This window comes from Rhinopithecus roxellana, chromosome 1, assembly GCF_007565055.1.
Source record: "Rhinopithecus roxellana isolate Shanxi Qingling chromosome 1, ASM756505v1, whole genome shotgun sequence".
Lineage (NCBI taxonomy): Eukaryota > Metazoa > Chordata > Mammalia > Primates > Cercopithecidae > Rhinopithecus > Rhinopithecus roxellana.
In genome coordinates, this window is record NC_044549.1 from 42,889,182 (window position 1) to 42,907,564 (window position 18,383).

At 37.8% G+C, this 18,383-nt stretch overlaps 1 protein-coding gene across 2 annotated transcripts in view; it reads left to right on the plus strand.

The window, feature by feature from the left end:
* Nucleotides 1–12,503, plus strand: part of SLC15A2 (solute carrier family 15 member 2) — a 53,045-nt gene extending 40,542 nt beyond the window's left edge. For both annotated transcript variants that reach the window (XM_010370525.2, XM_030941800.1), the window contains exons 20-22: nucleotides 8,952–9,098; nucleotides 10,043–10,147; nucleotides 10,491–12,503. In XM_010370525.2, the coding sequence (XP_010368827.1) occupies nucleotides 8,952–9,098; nucleotides 10,043–10,147; nucleotides 10,491–10,667 (429 nt within the window). In that variant the 3' untranslated portion in view covers nucleotides 10,668–12,503. The remainder of the gene's footprint in view (nucleotides 1–8,951; nucleotides 9,099–10,042; nucleotides 10,148–10,490) is intronic.
* Nucleotides 12,504–18,383: the final 5,880 nt, after the last annotated feature.

The window sequence follows — 18,383 nt, forward strand, 5'->3', positions numbered from 1 at the left end:
AACAACAGTTATTTATGAAAAAGTATTCATGTCTTCTTGACCGGCTTCATATGCAGATCTTCTTACTCTCTGGAAATTTGATCTGCTAACATGTCACAGTCTGAAATACTGAAACTGATAGTAATGTCAATCTCTACACAAAGTTTGGGGATCAGTTAATTGTGGTCTGTCAAAAACAGTTGTCCTAGCAGTCGGGGCAGGGTACCTCTGATTTTAATTTTGATGTCCATCTTGACTTTAATTTTGTTATTTCATTACTATTCACACTGTATTAAAGACTAAAAGATAGTGAATAAGAAAAAGAACATTTCTGGAGGTTTGATGAGAACCCGATCTATAAAGTTCTATTTATTTTACTAATTAATTAATTTAATTAACTTGATCCCTTTGGTGTGCCATTTTTATAACAGCTTTATTGAGATATAATTCATATACCATAAAATTCACCCACTTAAAGTATCCAATGATTTTAAATATATTAGTATAGTCAATATATGTTAATAAGTATTCATTATATAGAAGGAATATATATCCAATAATATATATTCAATGGTTTTTACTATATTCACAGATTTGTGCCATTTAGGAATACTTTTTGTCACCCCTCCCAAAAAATAATGTACCCATTAGCAGTCATTCCCCATTTCCTCTTAAACCACTAGTCTACTTTGTCTATAAATTCTTCTATTCTGGACATGTCATATAAATGGAATCATACAATATGTGCTATTTTGTGTCTGGCTTCTTTCACTTAGCATGTTTTTCAAGGCTCTTCCATGTTGTAGCATGTATCAGTGTTTCATTTCTTTTTATTGACGGGTAATATTCCATTGCATGGACATAATACATTTTATTTATTTATCAATTGATGTACATTTGAATTGTTTCTACCTTTTGACTCTTGGGAATAATGCTGTTATGAACATTCATGTACAAGTTTTTATATGGACATATGTTTTCATTTCTTTTGGATAGGTAACTAGCAGTGGAATTGCTGGCTCACATGGTGACTCTATGTTTAACCATTTGTGGATTTTTCCAAAGTGACTGCACTGTTTACATTTCTACCAATCACATGTATGAGTTGCAATTTTTCTACATCTTCACCAACACTTGTTTTCTGTCTTTTTATTATAGCCACTCTAGTGTGGGTGTGAAATGGCATCTCATTGTGGTTTTCATTGCCATTCCTCTGATGGCTAAAGATTTGGAGCAGTTTTTCTTGTCTTTATCAGTCATTTGTGTATTTTCTTTGAAGAAGTATCTCTTCAGATCCTCTGCCTAATTTCTAATTGGGATATTTGTATTTTTTATTAGTTGTAAGCATTCATTATATATTTTTAGATATATCTGTTATCATATATAATTTGCAAAATCTCACATTCAATAGGTTGTCTTTTAACTTTCTTGATGGTATCTGTTGAAGTAGAAAAAGTTTTAATTACGATGAAGTTCAATTTATCTATTTTTTCTTCGGTTGATTGTGTGTTTGATGTCATACCTAATCCAAAGTCATAAGAATCTGTGCCTATGTTTTCTTCTAAGAGTTTTATAGTTAATTCATTTTGAGATAAATTTTGTATATGGTATAAGGTAGGGGATCCAGTCTCATTCTTTTGTATGTATACCTCTAGTTGTCCCAGGACAATTTCTGGAAAAAACTATTCTTCCCATATTAAATGGTCTTGACATTTGTGTCAAAATTCAATTGATCATAAATGTAAGGCCATTTTTCTGGACTCTCAATTCCATTCCATTGATCTGTATGTTTATCCTTGTGCCAGTACCGTACTGTCTTGATTACTGTTGCTTTATAGTAAGATTTGAATTCAGAGAGTATGAGTCTCCAGGCTTCTTCTTTTTTAAGATTGGTCTGCCCATTCTGGGTCCCATGAATTTTCATATGAATTTTAGGATCATCGTAAGATCAGAAGCCAGCTGGGATTTTGATAGGGATTTCACTGAGTCTGAAGATCATTTTAGGGAAGAAGTATTGCCATATTAACAATACTAAGTCTTCTGGTCAGTGAACATGAGATGTCTTTCTATTTATTTAGGTCTTCTTTAATTTTTTTCAACAGTTTTTTGTAGTTTATTTTCTTTTATTTAGACATGAGGTCTCATACTGTGCCCCAGGCTGGAGCACAGTGGCACCATCATAGCTCACTGTAGCCTTGAACTCCTGGGCTCAAATGACACTCCTGCCTCAGCCTCCTGAGTAGCTAGGACTACAGGCATGTACCACTGCTCCTGGTTAATTTTTTATTTTTTTGTAGAGATTGGGGTCTTGCTATGTTGACCATGCTGATCTCAAACTCCTGGCCTCAAGCAATCCTCCTGCCTTGGCTTTCCAAAGTGCTAGGATTACAGGTGTGAGCCGTCATGCCCAGCCTAAGGTTCCTTTTTAGAGACAGGGTCTTGCTATGTTGCCCAGGCTGGTCTCTAACTTCTGGCCTCAAGTGATCCTCTCTCCTCATTCTCCTGAGTAGCTGGGATTATAGGCATGAACCGCCATGCACAGAACTTGTTATTTTCAGAGTATACATTTTACATTTATTTTGTTAAATTTATTCCTACTTACTTTATTCTTTTTGAAGCTGTGATTAATGGAATCCTTTTCTTAATTTCATTTTCAAATTTTTCATTGCAACAGTTTACTTTTGTATATTGATTTTGCATTGTGCAATCTTGCTGAACTTATTTATTAGTGCTAATGGGTTTTTTGAGTGGATCCCTTAGGCCTTCTACATAAAAGATCATATCATCAGCAAATAGAGATAGCTTTACTTTTTCATTTTCAATCTGGATGCTTTTTATTTCTTTTCCTTGTCAGTTGCTCTGGCAGGAACCTCTAGTACAATATTGAATAGAAGTGGTGAAAGCAGAAATACTTTTAGGGGAAGAGCATTCAGTCTTTTATTAAGTGTGTAACCTGTGGATTTTTCATAGATACTCTCAGACTGAGAAAGTTCCTTTCTATTCCTAGTTTGTTGGAGAGTTTTCTGTTTGTTTGTTTTACCATGAACAGGAGTTGAATTTTATAAATGCTTTTCCTGCATTTATTGAGATGGTAATGTGCTTTTGTCCCTTATTTTACTGATACAGTGTATCACAACAATTGATTTTTAGATATTAAACCAACCTAATTCTATTAACCTCCTCCTCCACCTTCTTCTCCTCCTCCTTCTTTCTTCTTCTCTCTTAGAAATAGGGTCTCGCCCTGTTGCCCATGATGCAGTGCAGTGCTGCAATCATAGTTCACTGTAGCCTGAAACTCCTGGGCTCAAGTGATCCTTCTGTCTCAGCCTTTCAAGTAGGTGGGACTACAGACATGTCCTACCCTGATGAATTAATTTAAAAAAAAATTTTTTTTAAAAAGAGAAGAGGTCTCACTATGTTGACCAAGCTGGTCTCTAACTCTTGGACTCAAGCGATTCTTCTACCTCAACCTCAATCCAAGTGCTTGGATTACAGGCATTAACCACTGTGCCTGGCTATAATTCTATTAATTTTCTAGGGCTGCTGTAACAAAGCACCACAAGCTGAGTGGCTTATGGGATAGAAATGCATTGTCTCACAATTATGGTGGCTAGAAGTCTGAGATGAAGGTATTGGTAGGACTGGTTCCTTCTGAGGGCTGTGAATAATCTGTTCCATGCTTCTGCCATGGCTTCTGGCAATTTGCTGGAAATATTTGGTATTCCTTGGTGTATAGAAGAATCATCCTAATATCTGCCTTCATCTTCACATGGTGTTCTTCCTATGTATCCGACTGTGTCCAAATTTACCCCCCTTTTAATAAGGATACCTGTCATTGGATTAGACCCACCCTAATGACCTTATTTCAGTGTTACTAATTACATGTATAACAAATCTGTTTCCCAATAAGTTTATATTTTGAGGTACCTGGTTTTAGGACTTCAACATACAAGTTTTGGGGGACATGATTCAGCCCATGATGCTTGTGTTCCTGGTGTTATTCCATTTTCTGTTTCTTCTGTCTCTCATATGCCACTCAAGATAGAGGCCATATGTATTGTTTCTGAATACCAGGATCTAATAAGCATCTACAGTAGAGGCCATAAATTATAGGTCTGGAGGCCCAATTTCTTTCATAGTCCTGTCTTGTTTGGCCTGCACAGTATTGACAAAAATAACAAAAGAATTAATTGCCAATAAATTCAAGACATTACACCTAAGAAGTTGTATTACTAACATTTCTTGGGAAAAAAAAATCAGAAGATTTCCTAACAGCTATTACTGTGTCAACTGTCTGGTGCTGTAGTGGCTGTGCCATTGAGATGGGACCTGTGCTGTCCAGTTCATCATAGGCCTCATCATTTCCTTGCAGCCTCTTTCATTGACTAAATTACCTGCCTATGAGCATGTAAGTATCTGACTTTGATTTAGAAGCTCTGGCCATAGTCTCTTCCTATGCTGAGAAAACACAAACAGATGCCTAGGTATTATTTACACTGTCAGCTAAAGGAAAAGAAGATTCCTTTATCTTACTATTTTAGACCCAATGACCATTTGATTCAGAGGATTAAGGGCATTTAGATGTCAAAGACTTTTCATCTGAAGGACTTTTGACCATGACATTTTAACTATGCTGTTTTGTCTCATGTATCTGGATATTACACCTAATTCCTGATAAAAGTTTTACTTCAAGAAATATATTCATATGGTTAGGCTTTGTGTCCCCACCCAAATCTCATCTTGAATTATAATCCCCATAATCCCCACATGTCTAGGGAGAGACCTGGTGGGAGGTGATTGGATCGTGGAGGCGCTTTCCCCAATCCTGTTCTTATGATAGTGAGTGACTTCTTATGAGATATGATGGTTTTATAAGGAGCTCTTCCCCCTTTGCTCCTCACTCTTCTCTCTCCTGCCACCATATGAGAAGGTCCAAGCTTGCTTCCCCTTCTGCCATGATTGTAGGTTTCCTGAGGCCTCCCCAGCCATGTGGAATTGTGAGTCAATTAAACCTCTTTCCCTTATAAATTACCCAGCCTTGGGCAGTACTTTACAGCAGTGTGAGAAAGGACTAATACATACATATAATTTTTTCTTCTGTTTTCTTTTTGAGCCCCTTCAATAAATATACATATAATTTTCAAAATGTTATTTCATTTGTAATAAAAGATATTAGTAGATACAACATAAAACCAACCATAGCTAAAAACATAAATATAGTTAAAGTACTTTTACACTAAAGAAACAAAAGTTGATTGTGGGATCACATATATTTGGTAATACTAACAAAAACTTCACCCTGAAAAAAATCTCTTTTGAACCAAAATTTTATAGAAAAATACATCTTTTTTTTTATTATTATACTTTATGTTCTAGGGTACATGTGCACAACGTGTAGGTTTGTTACATATGTATACATGTGCCGTGTTGGTGTGCTGGACCCATTAACTAGTCATTTACATTAGGTATATCTCCCAATGCTATCCCTCCCCTCTTCCCCCACCTGACAACAGGCCCTGGTGTGTGATGTTCCCCTTCCTGTGTCCAAGTGATCTCGTTGTTCAATTCCCATCTATGAGTGAGAACATGCCGTGTTTGGTTTTCTGTTCTTGCGATAGTTGGCTGAGAATGATGGTTTCCAGCTGCATCCATGTCCCTACAAAAGACAAGAACTCATCCTTTTTTATGGCTGCATAGTATTCCATGGTGTATATGTGCCACATTTTCTTAATCCAGTCTGTCATTGATGGACATTTGGGTTAGTTCCAAGTCTGTGCTATGGTGAATAGTGCCCGCAATAAACATAAGTGTGCATGTGTCTTTATAGCAGCATGATTTATAATCCTTTGGGTATATACCCAGTAATGGGATGGCTGGGTCAAATGGTATTTCTAGTTCTAGATCCTTGAGGAATCACAACACTGTCTTCCACAATGGTTGAACTAGTTTACATTCCCACCAACGGTGTCAAAGTTTTCCTATTTCTCCACATTCTCTCCAGCACCTGTTGTTTCCTGCCTTTTTAATGATTGCCATTCTAACTAATGTGAGATAGTATCTCATTGTGGTTTTGATTTGCATTTCTCTGATGGCTAGTGATGATGAGCATTTTTTCATGTGTCTATTTGCTGCAGAAAAGTCTTCTTTTGAGAAGTGTCTGTTCATATCCTTTGCCCACTGTTTGATGGGGTTGTTTGCTTTTTTCTTGTAAATTTGTTTGAGTTCTTTGTAGGTTCTGGATATTAGCCCTTTGTCAGATGAGTAGATTGCAAATATATTCTCCCATTCTGTAGGTTGCCTATTCACTCTGATGGTAGTTTCTTTTGCTCTGCAGAAGCTTTTTAGTTTAATTAGATCCCATTTGTCAATTTTGGCTTTTGTTGCCATTGCTTTTGGTGTTTTAGACATGAAGCCCTATTGCTTTTGGCGTTTTAGACATGAAGCCCTTGCCCACACCTATGTCCTGAATGGTATTGCCTAGGTTTTCTTCTAGGGTTTTTATGGTTTTAGGTCTAACATTTTAGTCTCTCATCCATCTTGAATTAATTTTTGTATAAGAAGTAAGGAAGGGATCCAGTTTCAGCTTTCTACTTATGGCTAGCCAGTTTTCCCAGCACTGTGTATTAAATAGGGAATCCTTTCCCCATTGCTTGTTTTTGTCAGTTTTGTCAAAGATCAGATGGTTGTAGATGTGTGGTATTATTACTGAGGGCTCTGTTCTCTTCCATTGGTCTATATCACTGTTTTGGTACCAGTACCATGCTGTTTTGGTTACTGTAGCTTTGTAATATAGTTTGAAGTCAGTTAGCGTGATACCTCCAGCTTTGTTCTTTTGACTTAGGATTGTCTTGGCAATGCAGGCTCCTTTTTGATTCCATATGAACTTTAAAGTGTTTTTTTCCAATTCTGTGAAGAAAGTCATTGGTAGCTTAATGGGGATGGCATTGAATCTATAAATTACCTTGGGCAATATGGCCATTTTCACGATATTGATTCTTCCTATCCGTGAGCATGGAATGTTCTTCCATTTGTTTGTGTCCTCTTTTACTTCACTGAGCAGTGGTTTGTAGTTCTCCTTGAAGAGGTCCTTCACACCCCTTGTAAGTTGGATTCCTAGGTATTTTATTCTCTTTGAAGCAATTGTGAATGGGAGTTCCTTCATGATTTGGCTCTGTTTGTCTATTATTGGTGTATAAGAATGCCTGTGATTTTTGCACATTGATTTTGTATCCTGAGACTTTGCTGAAGTTGCTTATCCGCTAGAGGAGATTTTGGACTGAGATGATGGGGTTTACTAAATAGACAATCATGTCATCTACAAACAGGGAGAATTTGACTTCTTCTTTTCCTAATTGAATACCCTTTATTTATTTCTTTCAGGCCTGATTGCCCTGGCCACAACTTCCAACACTATGTTGAATAGGAGTGGTGAGAGAGGGCATCCCTGTCTTGTGCCAGTTTTTAAGGGGAATGCTTCCAGTTTTTGCCCATTCAGTATGATATTGGCTGTGGGTTTGTCATAAATAGCTCTTATTATTTTGAGATAAGTTCCATCAATACCAAATTTATTGAGAGTTTTTAGCATGAAGGGCTGTTGGATTTTGTCAAAAGTCTTTTCTACATCTATTGAGATAATCATGGGGTTTTTGTCTTTGGTTCTGTCTATATGCTGGATTACATTTATTGATTTGCATATGTTGAACCAGCCTTGCACCCCAGGGATGAAGCCCACTGGATCATGGTGGATAAGCTTTTTATGTACGGCTGGATTCGGTTTGCCAGTATTTTACTGAGGATTTTTGTATCGATGTTCATCAGGGATATTGGTCTAAAATTCTCTTTTTTTGTTGATTCTCTGCCAGGCTTTGGTATCAGGATGATGTTGAAAATGAGTTAGGGAGGATTCCCTCTTTTTCTATTGATTGGAGTAATTTCAGAAGGAATGGTACCAGTTCCTCCTTGTAACTCTGGTAGAATTCAGCTGTGAATCAGTCTGGTCCTGGACTTTTTTTGGTTGGTAGGCTAGCAGGCTCTGAAATTGAGAAAAAATACATCTTTTTGACAAAATTTGAATGTGTAAATTTTGAGTTAAAATATAATGGCTTGGGCCAGGGACTGTGGCTCATGCCTGTAACCCCAGCACTTTGGGAGGCCAAAGAAGGAGGGTTGCTTGAAGCCAGGAGCTCGAGACTAGCTTGGTCAACATAATGACACTCCATCTCTACAAAAAAATTTCAACTTTTTAAGTTAACTGGGCATGGTGGCACATACCTGTAGTCTCAGCTACTTGGGAGACTGAGGCAGAAGGATTGCTTGAGCCCAGGAGTTTGAGGCTACAGTGAGCTGTGATTGTGCTGCTGCACTTCAACCTGGGTGACAGAGCAAGATCCTGTCTCAAAAAAGAAAAAAGCCAATGAAGATAAATCAAAATAGTAGGTGGCATTTGACATACATTTTTAAAAATTGACCAGTAAAACTTCAATGTGTTATCAAGAGAGTAATTCATTCTAATAAAAGTAATTTCAGTAAATTAAAAATCAAAATAGCAAATGTTAAAAGCACTTTAATTGTACTTACATAGAAAGTGGAATAAGAAATTAAGCTTTTCTCAAGAAAATGCTTTCTGAAAACTTACTTTGTTCGTATAATTCAGATTCCATTTTATGTTCAAAGTGTTGTCCAGGATCAAAATGCCTGATAGGGCAAAATGGTAGAAATCCAAACTGCAATATCAAAAAATTCTCTCATTTAAAGTCTCTGTCAATAATGATATCTGATTGAATCTAGGCAAGTGAGTATAATATTACCAAAAGAAGTTTTGAAAAGCTGGAATTGTGTGAAAATGCTCAATTTCCTGAAAGTGGCAGAATAATGAAAATACACAAAGGATGGATATAAGATTGTAGAATGCTGTGGTTAGGAATATTTACTTGAGACTACTGATAAGTCCATTTTCTCTTTCTCTCACTAAGAACACCAATGAGGGTCTTCAGGCCTGGAAGACTGAAGACATTCCAGCCAACAAAATGTCCATTGCATGGCAGCTACCACAATATGCCCTGGTTACAGCTGGGGAGGTCATGTTCTCTGTTACAGGTCTTGAGTTTTCTTATTCTCAGGTAAGTTTTTGCAAATAGAAGGTAGAAATTGAGACATTGATTGAAGGATGGTGAATTTTAATTCTAGCACTGACTTAAATAGGTATGTTATCTCTTTTGGCCTTGGGTACCTTATTTATGACCCTGAACATATATGACCTGAACATCTTGACTCCCCAGATCATGACAGTGCAGCATGGGAGTCTATGATTTTGGGGTTCTAGGAAAGAGATTAAAGATTAAAATGAAGAGCTGCAGAGTCAGACTCCCCATGTTAGAATTTTGACTGCATGACCTATTGTGTAACCTTGAGCAAGTAAATTACTATCTCTTCTCTGTAATGCTTTTTTTTTTTTTTTTTTTTTTTTTTTTTTTTCTGAGATGGAGTCTCGCTCTGTCACCCAGGCTGGAGTGCAGTGGTGCGATCTCAGCTCACTGCACTCCAGCCTAAGCAACAGAGCGAGACTCCATCTGCCTCCCCGGTTCAAGCGATTCTCTTGCCTCGGCCTCCTGAGTAGCTGGGATTATAGGCGCGCACCACCATGCCTGGTTAATTTTTGTATTTTTAGTAGAGTCAGGGTTTCACCATGTTGGCCAGGCTGGTCTCTAACTCCTGACCTTGGATGATCTGCCCACCTTGGCTTCCCAAAGTGCTAGGATTACAGGCATGAGCTACTGTGCCCAGTCTGTAATGCTATTTTTTAAATGTGTAAGAATACTAATAGAACTTATCTCTTAGGGTTGTAATGAAGATTAAATGACATAATGAATTTAAAAATATTCAATTAGGAGTTTCATTTTATTCTTACTGTTTGCATTATTATCACCCTCTGAATCAATGTGATAGCTGAACTTAATGAGGGAAGTTCTAACTTGAAAGTTTTTGTGGGAGAAGTTTCCTGGATGCATGGGGCATGAGGGCAGTGAAGGGAATTTGTTTACTTTCAAATTTGTGTCATCCCCAGGCTCCCTCTAGCATGAAATCTGTACTCCAGGCAGCTTGGCTATTGACAATTGCAGTTGGGAATATCATCGTGCTTGTTGTGGCACAGTTCAGTGGCCTGGTACAGGTATGGATCTGAGGGAAGCAGGATTCATTTCTACTCAAGGTTTTCCTCCAGCTTTCTCTTCTCCCTTTCCACTTATCTCTCTGCTTCCTGTATTCCCCACTCAGTGCTGTGACATGAAATGGGTTAGATACACAGACTTTACCAGGAAAATAGACATATGTAAGTGGCAATATTGACTACAATATACCTATGTGAGGAGAGGCCAGTGAGCCCAGTCTTTGTCCAGCAAAAGTCTGGTTGAACTGGTGATCCCAGGTCAGTCTGCTCCCCAGTCCTCATCCTGTAAAGATCTCTTTAGTTTCAGGTTTCTCCATATTCTTCTCATGTTTATTTCCCCCTGCAGTGGGCCGAATTTATTTTGTTTTCCTGCCTTCTGCTGGTGATCTGCCTGATCTTCTCCATCATGGGCTACTACTATGTTCCTGTGAAGACAGAGGATATGCAGGGTCCAGGAGATAAGCAGATTCCTCACATCCAAGGGAACATGATCAACCTAGAGACCAAGAAGACAAAACTCTGATGACTCCCTGGATTTTGTCCTGACCCCAATTCCTGGCCCTGTCTTCAAGCATTTTTTTTTTCTTCTACTGGATTAGACAAGAGAGATAGCAGCATATCAGAGCTGATCTCCCCCACCTTTCTCCAACGACAGAAGTTCCAGGACTGGTTTTCCAGTACATCTTTAAACAAGGCCCCTGAGATTCCATGTCTGCCTGTCTATCAGTGAACTCATTAAAACTTATGCAGTGTTGCTGGAGCTGGCCTGGTGTCTCCAAATGGCCATGAAAATACACATGTATGATGGAGATCGTTCTGTGTGGGTATGCAAAGTTATGGGAATTCCTTTATAGGTAACTGACATTTAGGACTGATGCCCTAATTTTTGAGGTACTGATTTAGAGGTAAAATTGCAGAATAACAAAGGAACGGTATTTCAAGTTTTTTTTTTTTTTTTTTTTTTTTTTTTTTTTTTTGTAAGCAATGTAATTATGCTATTCACAGGGGCCTCAAGAATTGGTATGTATGATGTGATCTGGTCCAGCCAGGGCCTGGTTTGTCAGCTATCTAGGTTTGATAAGACTTTAGTAAATTTGTCAATACAAATTGTAGGAAGCAGAATGCCATTTTATTAAAACACAGGAGAAGTTATATCTTTCTGATTATGATAGTATTTTATTTGCTTATCCAAACACTCCTTTCTCAGTATGGATAGATCATGGAAACCAGATTAGAGATAGTAAACATTAGTAAAAATGGTTCTGGAGAACAGGAAGAGGTGTAAGTTTTAGAAATCCTGAAAAGCCAGTCATTCTTTTATAGAGTACATTCTTCTTAGCCTCTATGGCATTGAACTATGCCCTTCAGTGAACAGTTGTATAAACAATAATTATAATTTGCAACTTTGTCTTATCAACCTTGCTGACCCAGTTTTTTCTTATTATTACACCTTGTCTTGCTTATTGCTGCAAATATTCAATAACAACAATGTTTCTATAAGTCCAACTTCCTTTATTAATGTTTCCATTTAGCCTCCAAAGTAGTAGTTCCTTTTTGATATTGCTTTCCTGATTTACTTTTCCCATAAGTTTTAAATACCTTTTCTTCCTTGAAGCCTAGAAATTTTCTTTTTATTCAAAAAGAGTTACATTAATGCCTAGGTTTGAGCTCCTAAAAGGGAAATAGTCAATAGAGGAGCATGGTCCTATATGAGGTTCCTATCAAAATTTGTGGGAGTAGGAGTGGTAGAGCATGAGGGTTTTGTTTGTGTATGTGTGTGGTCAAGAAAAAAATTGAGAAACATTACCTCACACACAATGAATGAATCAGAGGACAGACACGGAAATGTCATGACTGTGCAGTGTGTTACTAGGAAAAAAGTTCAGAATCACTGTTCTAGAAAGCCTCATTTCCATTGGTTTTAAAACATTATTCTCATGTAGAACAGTGTTGGGTCTCATACTGTTAATGTTAACAGGTAACAATGTTAATGTTAACAGGTAGCTGTTAATATTAACAGATAATGTTACTGTTAACAGGTAAGAGAAATTGCTCTAAGTGCCCAAGCTTTATATACTTCAGTTTTAATGACAAACATTTCAGAAGTACAAGAGTGGCAGCAAGACCAACCAGTTTTTCCAGATATATTGATGTGAACCTGACCCTACTCCTTTGGAAGACAGCCTGTTCATTTTTAAATAGCTTTAACCCAAACTGTTCTATGACCATTGTTTCAAGAGACATTAACACAGTTCTGTAAATAGAAGTGTCTATGGACAAATAAGTTTGGGAAATGTGGCATACTGTATCCTTTTCTTAACATTTGCATATTAAAGACTCTGAGATAGCCTGCAGTAAAGACATAAGATACCTTGTTTAAATGAACATGTTTTAGTATTCTGCAGAACACTGGTTTGGAAAAAAACTGTTGAGCAGTTCTTCCTTGTAAGTGCTGAGCTTCCTCTCTGAAACCTCCTACCATTGTTTTTTCCTCCCCTGTAGCTAATAAGAAAAAGTATAACACCCAGCTGGGCACGGTGGCTCACGCCTGTAATCCCAGCACTTTGGGAGGCCGAGACAGGTAGATCATCTGAGGTCAGGAGTTCGAGACCAGCCTGGCCAACAGAGTGAAACCCCGTCTCTACTAAAAATACAAAAATTAGCCTGGTGTGATGGCAGGTGCCTGTAATCCCAGCTACTTGGGAGGCTGAGGCAGAAGAATCGCTTGAACCCGGGAGGCGGAGGTTGCAGTGAGCTGAGATCGCGCCATTACACTCTAGCCTGGGGGACAAGAGCGAGACTTCATCTCAAAAAAAAAAAAAAAGAATTAGTATACCCCCTTTTTCATGTGGCAGATGTTTAGTTATTTGGGGGGAAATTTCATGGCTCTTCCCTAATCATCAAGTATTCAAGTTAAAGATTCTCGGTTCCTGTAATGGTTCCTCACCAGGCATAATTTGTCCTTTTACCATCCTACTTTCTCTCTTCTGAAAAACACTCTTTATCTGAAATACAGCAATTAATATTAAGATATCTTAATATGAAATGCCTGGAGTCAAATATAACATTCCAAAGTAGTCTGACTGGAAGAACTAGCACCTGCCTTTCTTCAAACAATGCACTTCTGTTAATGCAGTGTAAGGTAATATGAGTTGTTTTTGGAAACTACATCATAATGTAGGCTTATATTCTAGCACTTATCACTTAATGACAGGGATACATTTGAGGAATGCATTGTTAGGCAATTTTGTCATTATGCAAACATCATAGAGTGTACTTACACAAACCTATGGTATAGCCTACTACATATCTAAACTGTGTGGTGTAGACTGTTTCTCCTAGGCTGAAAACCTGCACAGCATGTTACTGTACTGAATGCTGTAGGCAATTGTAACACAATGGTATTTGTATATTTAAACATATCTAAACATAGAAAAGGTACAAAAACTTTACACATTATATAGATGTATCAAATTATATGTACTCTGAAAATGTCTATATCTATTATGTATCAATTTTTTAAAAAGTGAATGAAATAATTCATTTGAAAAAATGTGGACACAAATTGGAAAAGAGGTATAAATGCAGTATTATAATCTAATGGGACCACCATCGCATATTTGGTCTGTCATTGACTGAAACTGCAATATGCAGGTTTTTTTTAACATTTGCATATTAAAGACTCTATGTCATATATGGACATATATGACTCACCATTGTAAGACATTTTGATGTTATTCTAAGTGACATGTGAAACCATTGGAAGCTTAGAACATGAGAGTGACATAATGTGATCACTTAAGATCACTTTGGCTGCTGAGGGGAAAATTATCTATAGGCAGGAAGGAAAAGAAGTAGGGAGTTCAGTTAGGAGGCTTTTGCAATAGTTCAGGCAATAGATGGTCGTGACTTGTACAAGGTGATAGTAGTGCAAATGGAGAGAAACAGTTTGACTTGGAATTAAACTTTAAGCTAGAACTGACAATATTAGAGTGTAGTTTGGATACACAATTTAAAAGAAATAAATGAGCCAGGTGTGGTGCCTTACACCTGCAATCTCAGTTATTTGCAAGGATGAGGCAGGAAGATTCTTTGAAGCCGGGAGTTCAAGACCATTCTAGGCAATATAATGAGACTCCCTCTCTACAAGAAATAAAAATAAAAAAATTAGCCAGGTGTGGTGGTGTGCACCTGTAACCCCAGCTTCTCAGGAGGCTGAGGCAGAACAATCCCTTGAGCCCAGGTGCTTGAAGCTGCAATGAGCTATGATGACACCACTGTACTCCAGCCTGGACAATAGGACCCTGTCTCAAAAAGAAAGAAGGAGGGCAAGAGAGAGAGAGGAAGGAAGGAAGGAAGGAAGGAAGGAAGGAAGGAAGGAAGGAAGGAAGGAAGGAAGGAAGGGAGGGAGGGAGGGAGGGAGGGAGGGAGGGAGGGAGGGAGGGAGGGAGGGAGAGAAAGAAAGGAAAGAAAGAAAGAAAGAAGAAAGAAAGAAGGAAGGAAGGAAGGAAGGAAGGAAGGAAGGAAGGAAGGAAGAAAGGAAGGAAGGAAAGAAAGAAAAAGAGAAAGAGAAAGGAAAGGAAAGAAAAGGAAAAGGAAAACTCACTCCTAGATTTGGTCCTAAGTAGTAAGGATGAATCATGATGCAATTTTCTAGAAATAACAAAGACTAGGATAAGGAAAGTTTCTGGTATGAGTTTTGTTTTGAACATGTTGAACTTCTACCCATGCTAATGAGTATCCATTAGATACATTAAGTTAGCAGTTTCATATATGAGTCTGAAGATCAGGTAAGAGGTTGGAGCTAGAAACACAAACTTGAGAATCATCAGCATATATATGGTATTTAAAGCCATGAAACTGGAAGAGATTTCCCAAGAAGTGAATGTGTATAGAGAAATGATGAGCAAGAAGGACAGTTTAACAAGAATAAGGGGCAAAGAGGTAAAATATACAGTCAAAGGAAGCTAGGGATCAGATCATGTAAGTCCGGGTATGCTGGTGTGCACCTGTAGTCCCAGCTACTCAGAAGGCTGAGGTAAGGAGGATTGCTGGAGCCGAGGAGTTTGAGGCTACTGTGAGTGACGATCACACCACTGCACTCCAGCCTGGCCCATAGAGTGAGACCCCATCTCTAAAAAAGAGAGAGAGAGAGAGAGAAATGGTCAAGGAATGAATGAGCTTGGGGGCTCTCCTCCAACATTGGAGGCTTAGAAAAGAGGATGCAGCAAAGGCAATGAGATGGGTGACCTATGAAATATGAGGAAACTCAGTAGAATGCAATTTAATATAAATGACATACTATGTGTTATAATTAGATAAAAAACAATTTTTATCTTTGACCTAAAGAAAGTACTTTTTCCTGTTAGTAGACCTGGGCTCTGGTAATTTCTATGTTTGTTTGCTTGAATCCTTTTTCCTCCAGAATTTAATTCAATTTGATGGTCCTTCCATCTTTTTTCTTTTTTTTCTTTTTGAAACAGGTTCTCACTCTGTCACCCAAGTTGAGTGAAGTGCTGTGATCATGGCTTGCTGCAGCCTCAACCTCCAGCACTCAAGCAATCCTCCCTCCTCAGCCTCCCTAGTAGCTGGAACTACAGGATGTACCACCATGCCCAACTAGTTTTTTATTTTTTGTCAAGACTGGGTCTCACTATGTTGCCCAGGCTGGTCTCGAACTCACAAGTGATCCCCCTACCTCGGGCTCACAAAATGCTGAGATTACAGGTGTGAGCCACTGTGCCCAGCCACATTGATCATTTTCTTCTCCCTTGACCAATAAGTTACAACTACACTAGCAATCTTTGCTTCTGAAACATGCCAAGATTGTTCCTGACAAGATCTTTCCACTGCCTAGAATATTCTTTCCCCTGATCTTGGGTTAACTCTTACTGTCACTCAGTTCTTAGGTCACCTCTTCATCACCTGATTGCTCCATTTGAAATAGCTATCTAGCATACCATGGACAAATACACATTTCTGAGGAATAAAAGGCAATGGAGTCAGTTCAACTAGCAAATATTTTTTGAGCACTTGCTATGTTCTAGATAAACAAAAAAGACAAGGATGAATGAAACACAATTCTTGCCATCCATGAGCTGAAATGTTCTTCAATTTTCAAAAATTTTCTATCAAAAGCTTTGTGTTTTTCTAACTGTAGTATCTGACTCTCAATCTTTTTCTGTCTTATCTTCTACAATCACTTTTGGTGTTTCCCACATCCACTGACAAAAACCATTAACATCCAGGACTCACAATTCTTTGACCTCTTTTGAAATTCCATGACCTCCGTTTCACCTAAGATAACAATCATCCTCAGACTAAGCTATATGTCAAACTTAAATATGCCTTGAAAAACGCTACCTGCAAGATCTCCATTTTAAAAATATTCTCTGATATTTATCTTCTGCATGTTTACTTTTCTCCTTCCTCTTAATCGAACTCACTCTTTGTTTTTATTGTAATCTCCAATTGATATGTCTCACTTCTCTCAGATTAGATTCCAGTATGGTTTCATTTGTCTTGAAACTAACCTGGACATCATTATTTTAGCTCTTCGTTTGCTACCACCTCAAAATGTTCCCCTTTCTTGACTTTCATCATTTCTGCTAATCTGTACCACTACACAAATCTATATATTATTTCTATTCCTGTTTCTGGGCTGTCTGGAACTGCAGGAGAACATCACAAGGGTATGACTATGTGGTTCAAAACTCAATACCGTCTACCAATTTTCCAAATTAGGAACATAGGCATTATCCATTGACTCTAGTAACAAGTCTTGAAACCTACCTACTAAATAGGTTTCAAATCTGTCCGCTTCTATCCTTTCCTATTGCCACTATCAAAATCACCATTATATCTCTAGATTATTGCAACAACCTTTTAGGCTTCATCTATTTTTTCTTAAAACTGTTATCAGTGTGATGTATTTTAAAATGTAAATCATATAGCTCATCTGTGTAACAACCCTTCATTGCTCCCTACCTTAAGGATAAACTTCCAACTCTGTAATAAGATCAACAATGCCCTATCTGCCCTGGCTCCTACCTACCTATCTAACCTTATCTTTGCTATGGCCCTAGTCAAGTTGCATATATGCAACACGTATACACACAGATTTGTTGAGATCAGGATTTGTTGCAATCAGGATTGCATTACATCTATAGAATAGATCTTTTCCAATATTGAGTCTTTCAAACTTGCTTTTCTCTTTCTAATTTCTTAAGATGGGTTGATTTTTCAGCCTTTATTCTTTTTATAATATGTGTATTTAGGCGATTAATTTTTCTGTGATCACAACTTGAGCTGCAACCTATTGGACATTTCTCCTTTTACCTCTATTCTATAGCTCCAACTTTTCATCATATTTGTTTAAAACCTCATTTAAATGTCACCACTTCTATGGGGCCTTTTGTGATCCACCTCTGGGATACACACCTGCTCCTACCTCTCAACCTCAGTAGAGCTCTATTTGTTATTTGGTGAAGACATTCATAATTTTCTACCTTGTAGCACAGGTATATTGTACAGTTTCATTTCCTTTGCTCGACTGCAGGATCCTATTAGTTTTGATGTGCTGCATTTTCATTACAATGCAATTTTTAAATACAATCTAGTTTGTTTTTGAGATGGAGTCTCACTACGTTGCCCAGGCTGCAGTGCAGTGGCTCGATCTTAGTTCACTGCAACCTCTGCCTCCCAGGTTCAAGTGATTCTCCTGTCTCAGCCTCCCAAGTAGTTGGGATTACAGGCACTCACCACTATGCCTGGCTAAGTTTTGTATTTTTAGTAGAGGTGGGGTTTCACCATGTTGGTTAGGCTGGGTCTTGAACTCCTGACCTCAAGTGATCCACCCAACAGTTTTAAAGGATTTCTAAGTTATTTTGGATTTTCTCTTTATCTATGGGCTATTTAGAAGTGCATTGCTTAATTTCTAAGAATACCAAAGATGTTCTAAATTATTCTTTTTAAATTAATATCTGCCTTAATTCTACTGTGATCAGAGAACACATTCTGATGGAAATACAATCCTATGAAATGTGTTGAGGAAACAAATTTGTTTTATAGTCCTTTTTCTTCTTCTTCTTCTCCTTCTTCTTCTTCTTCTTCTTCTTCTTCTTCTTCTTCTTCTTCTTCTTCTTCTTCTTCTTCTTCTTCCTCTTGTTCTTCTTCTTCTTCTTTTTTTTTTTAGACAAGGTCTTGCTCTGTTGCTCAGGCTGGAGTGCAGTGGTGCAAT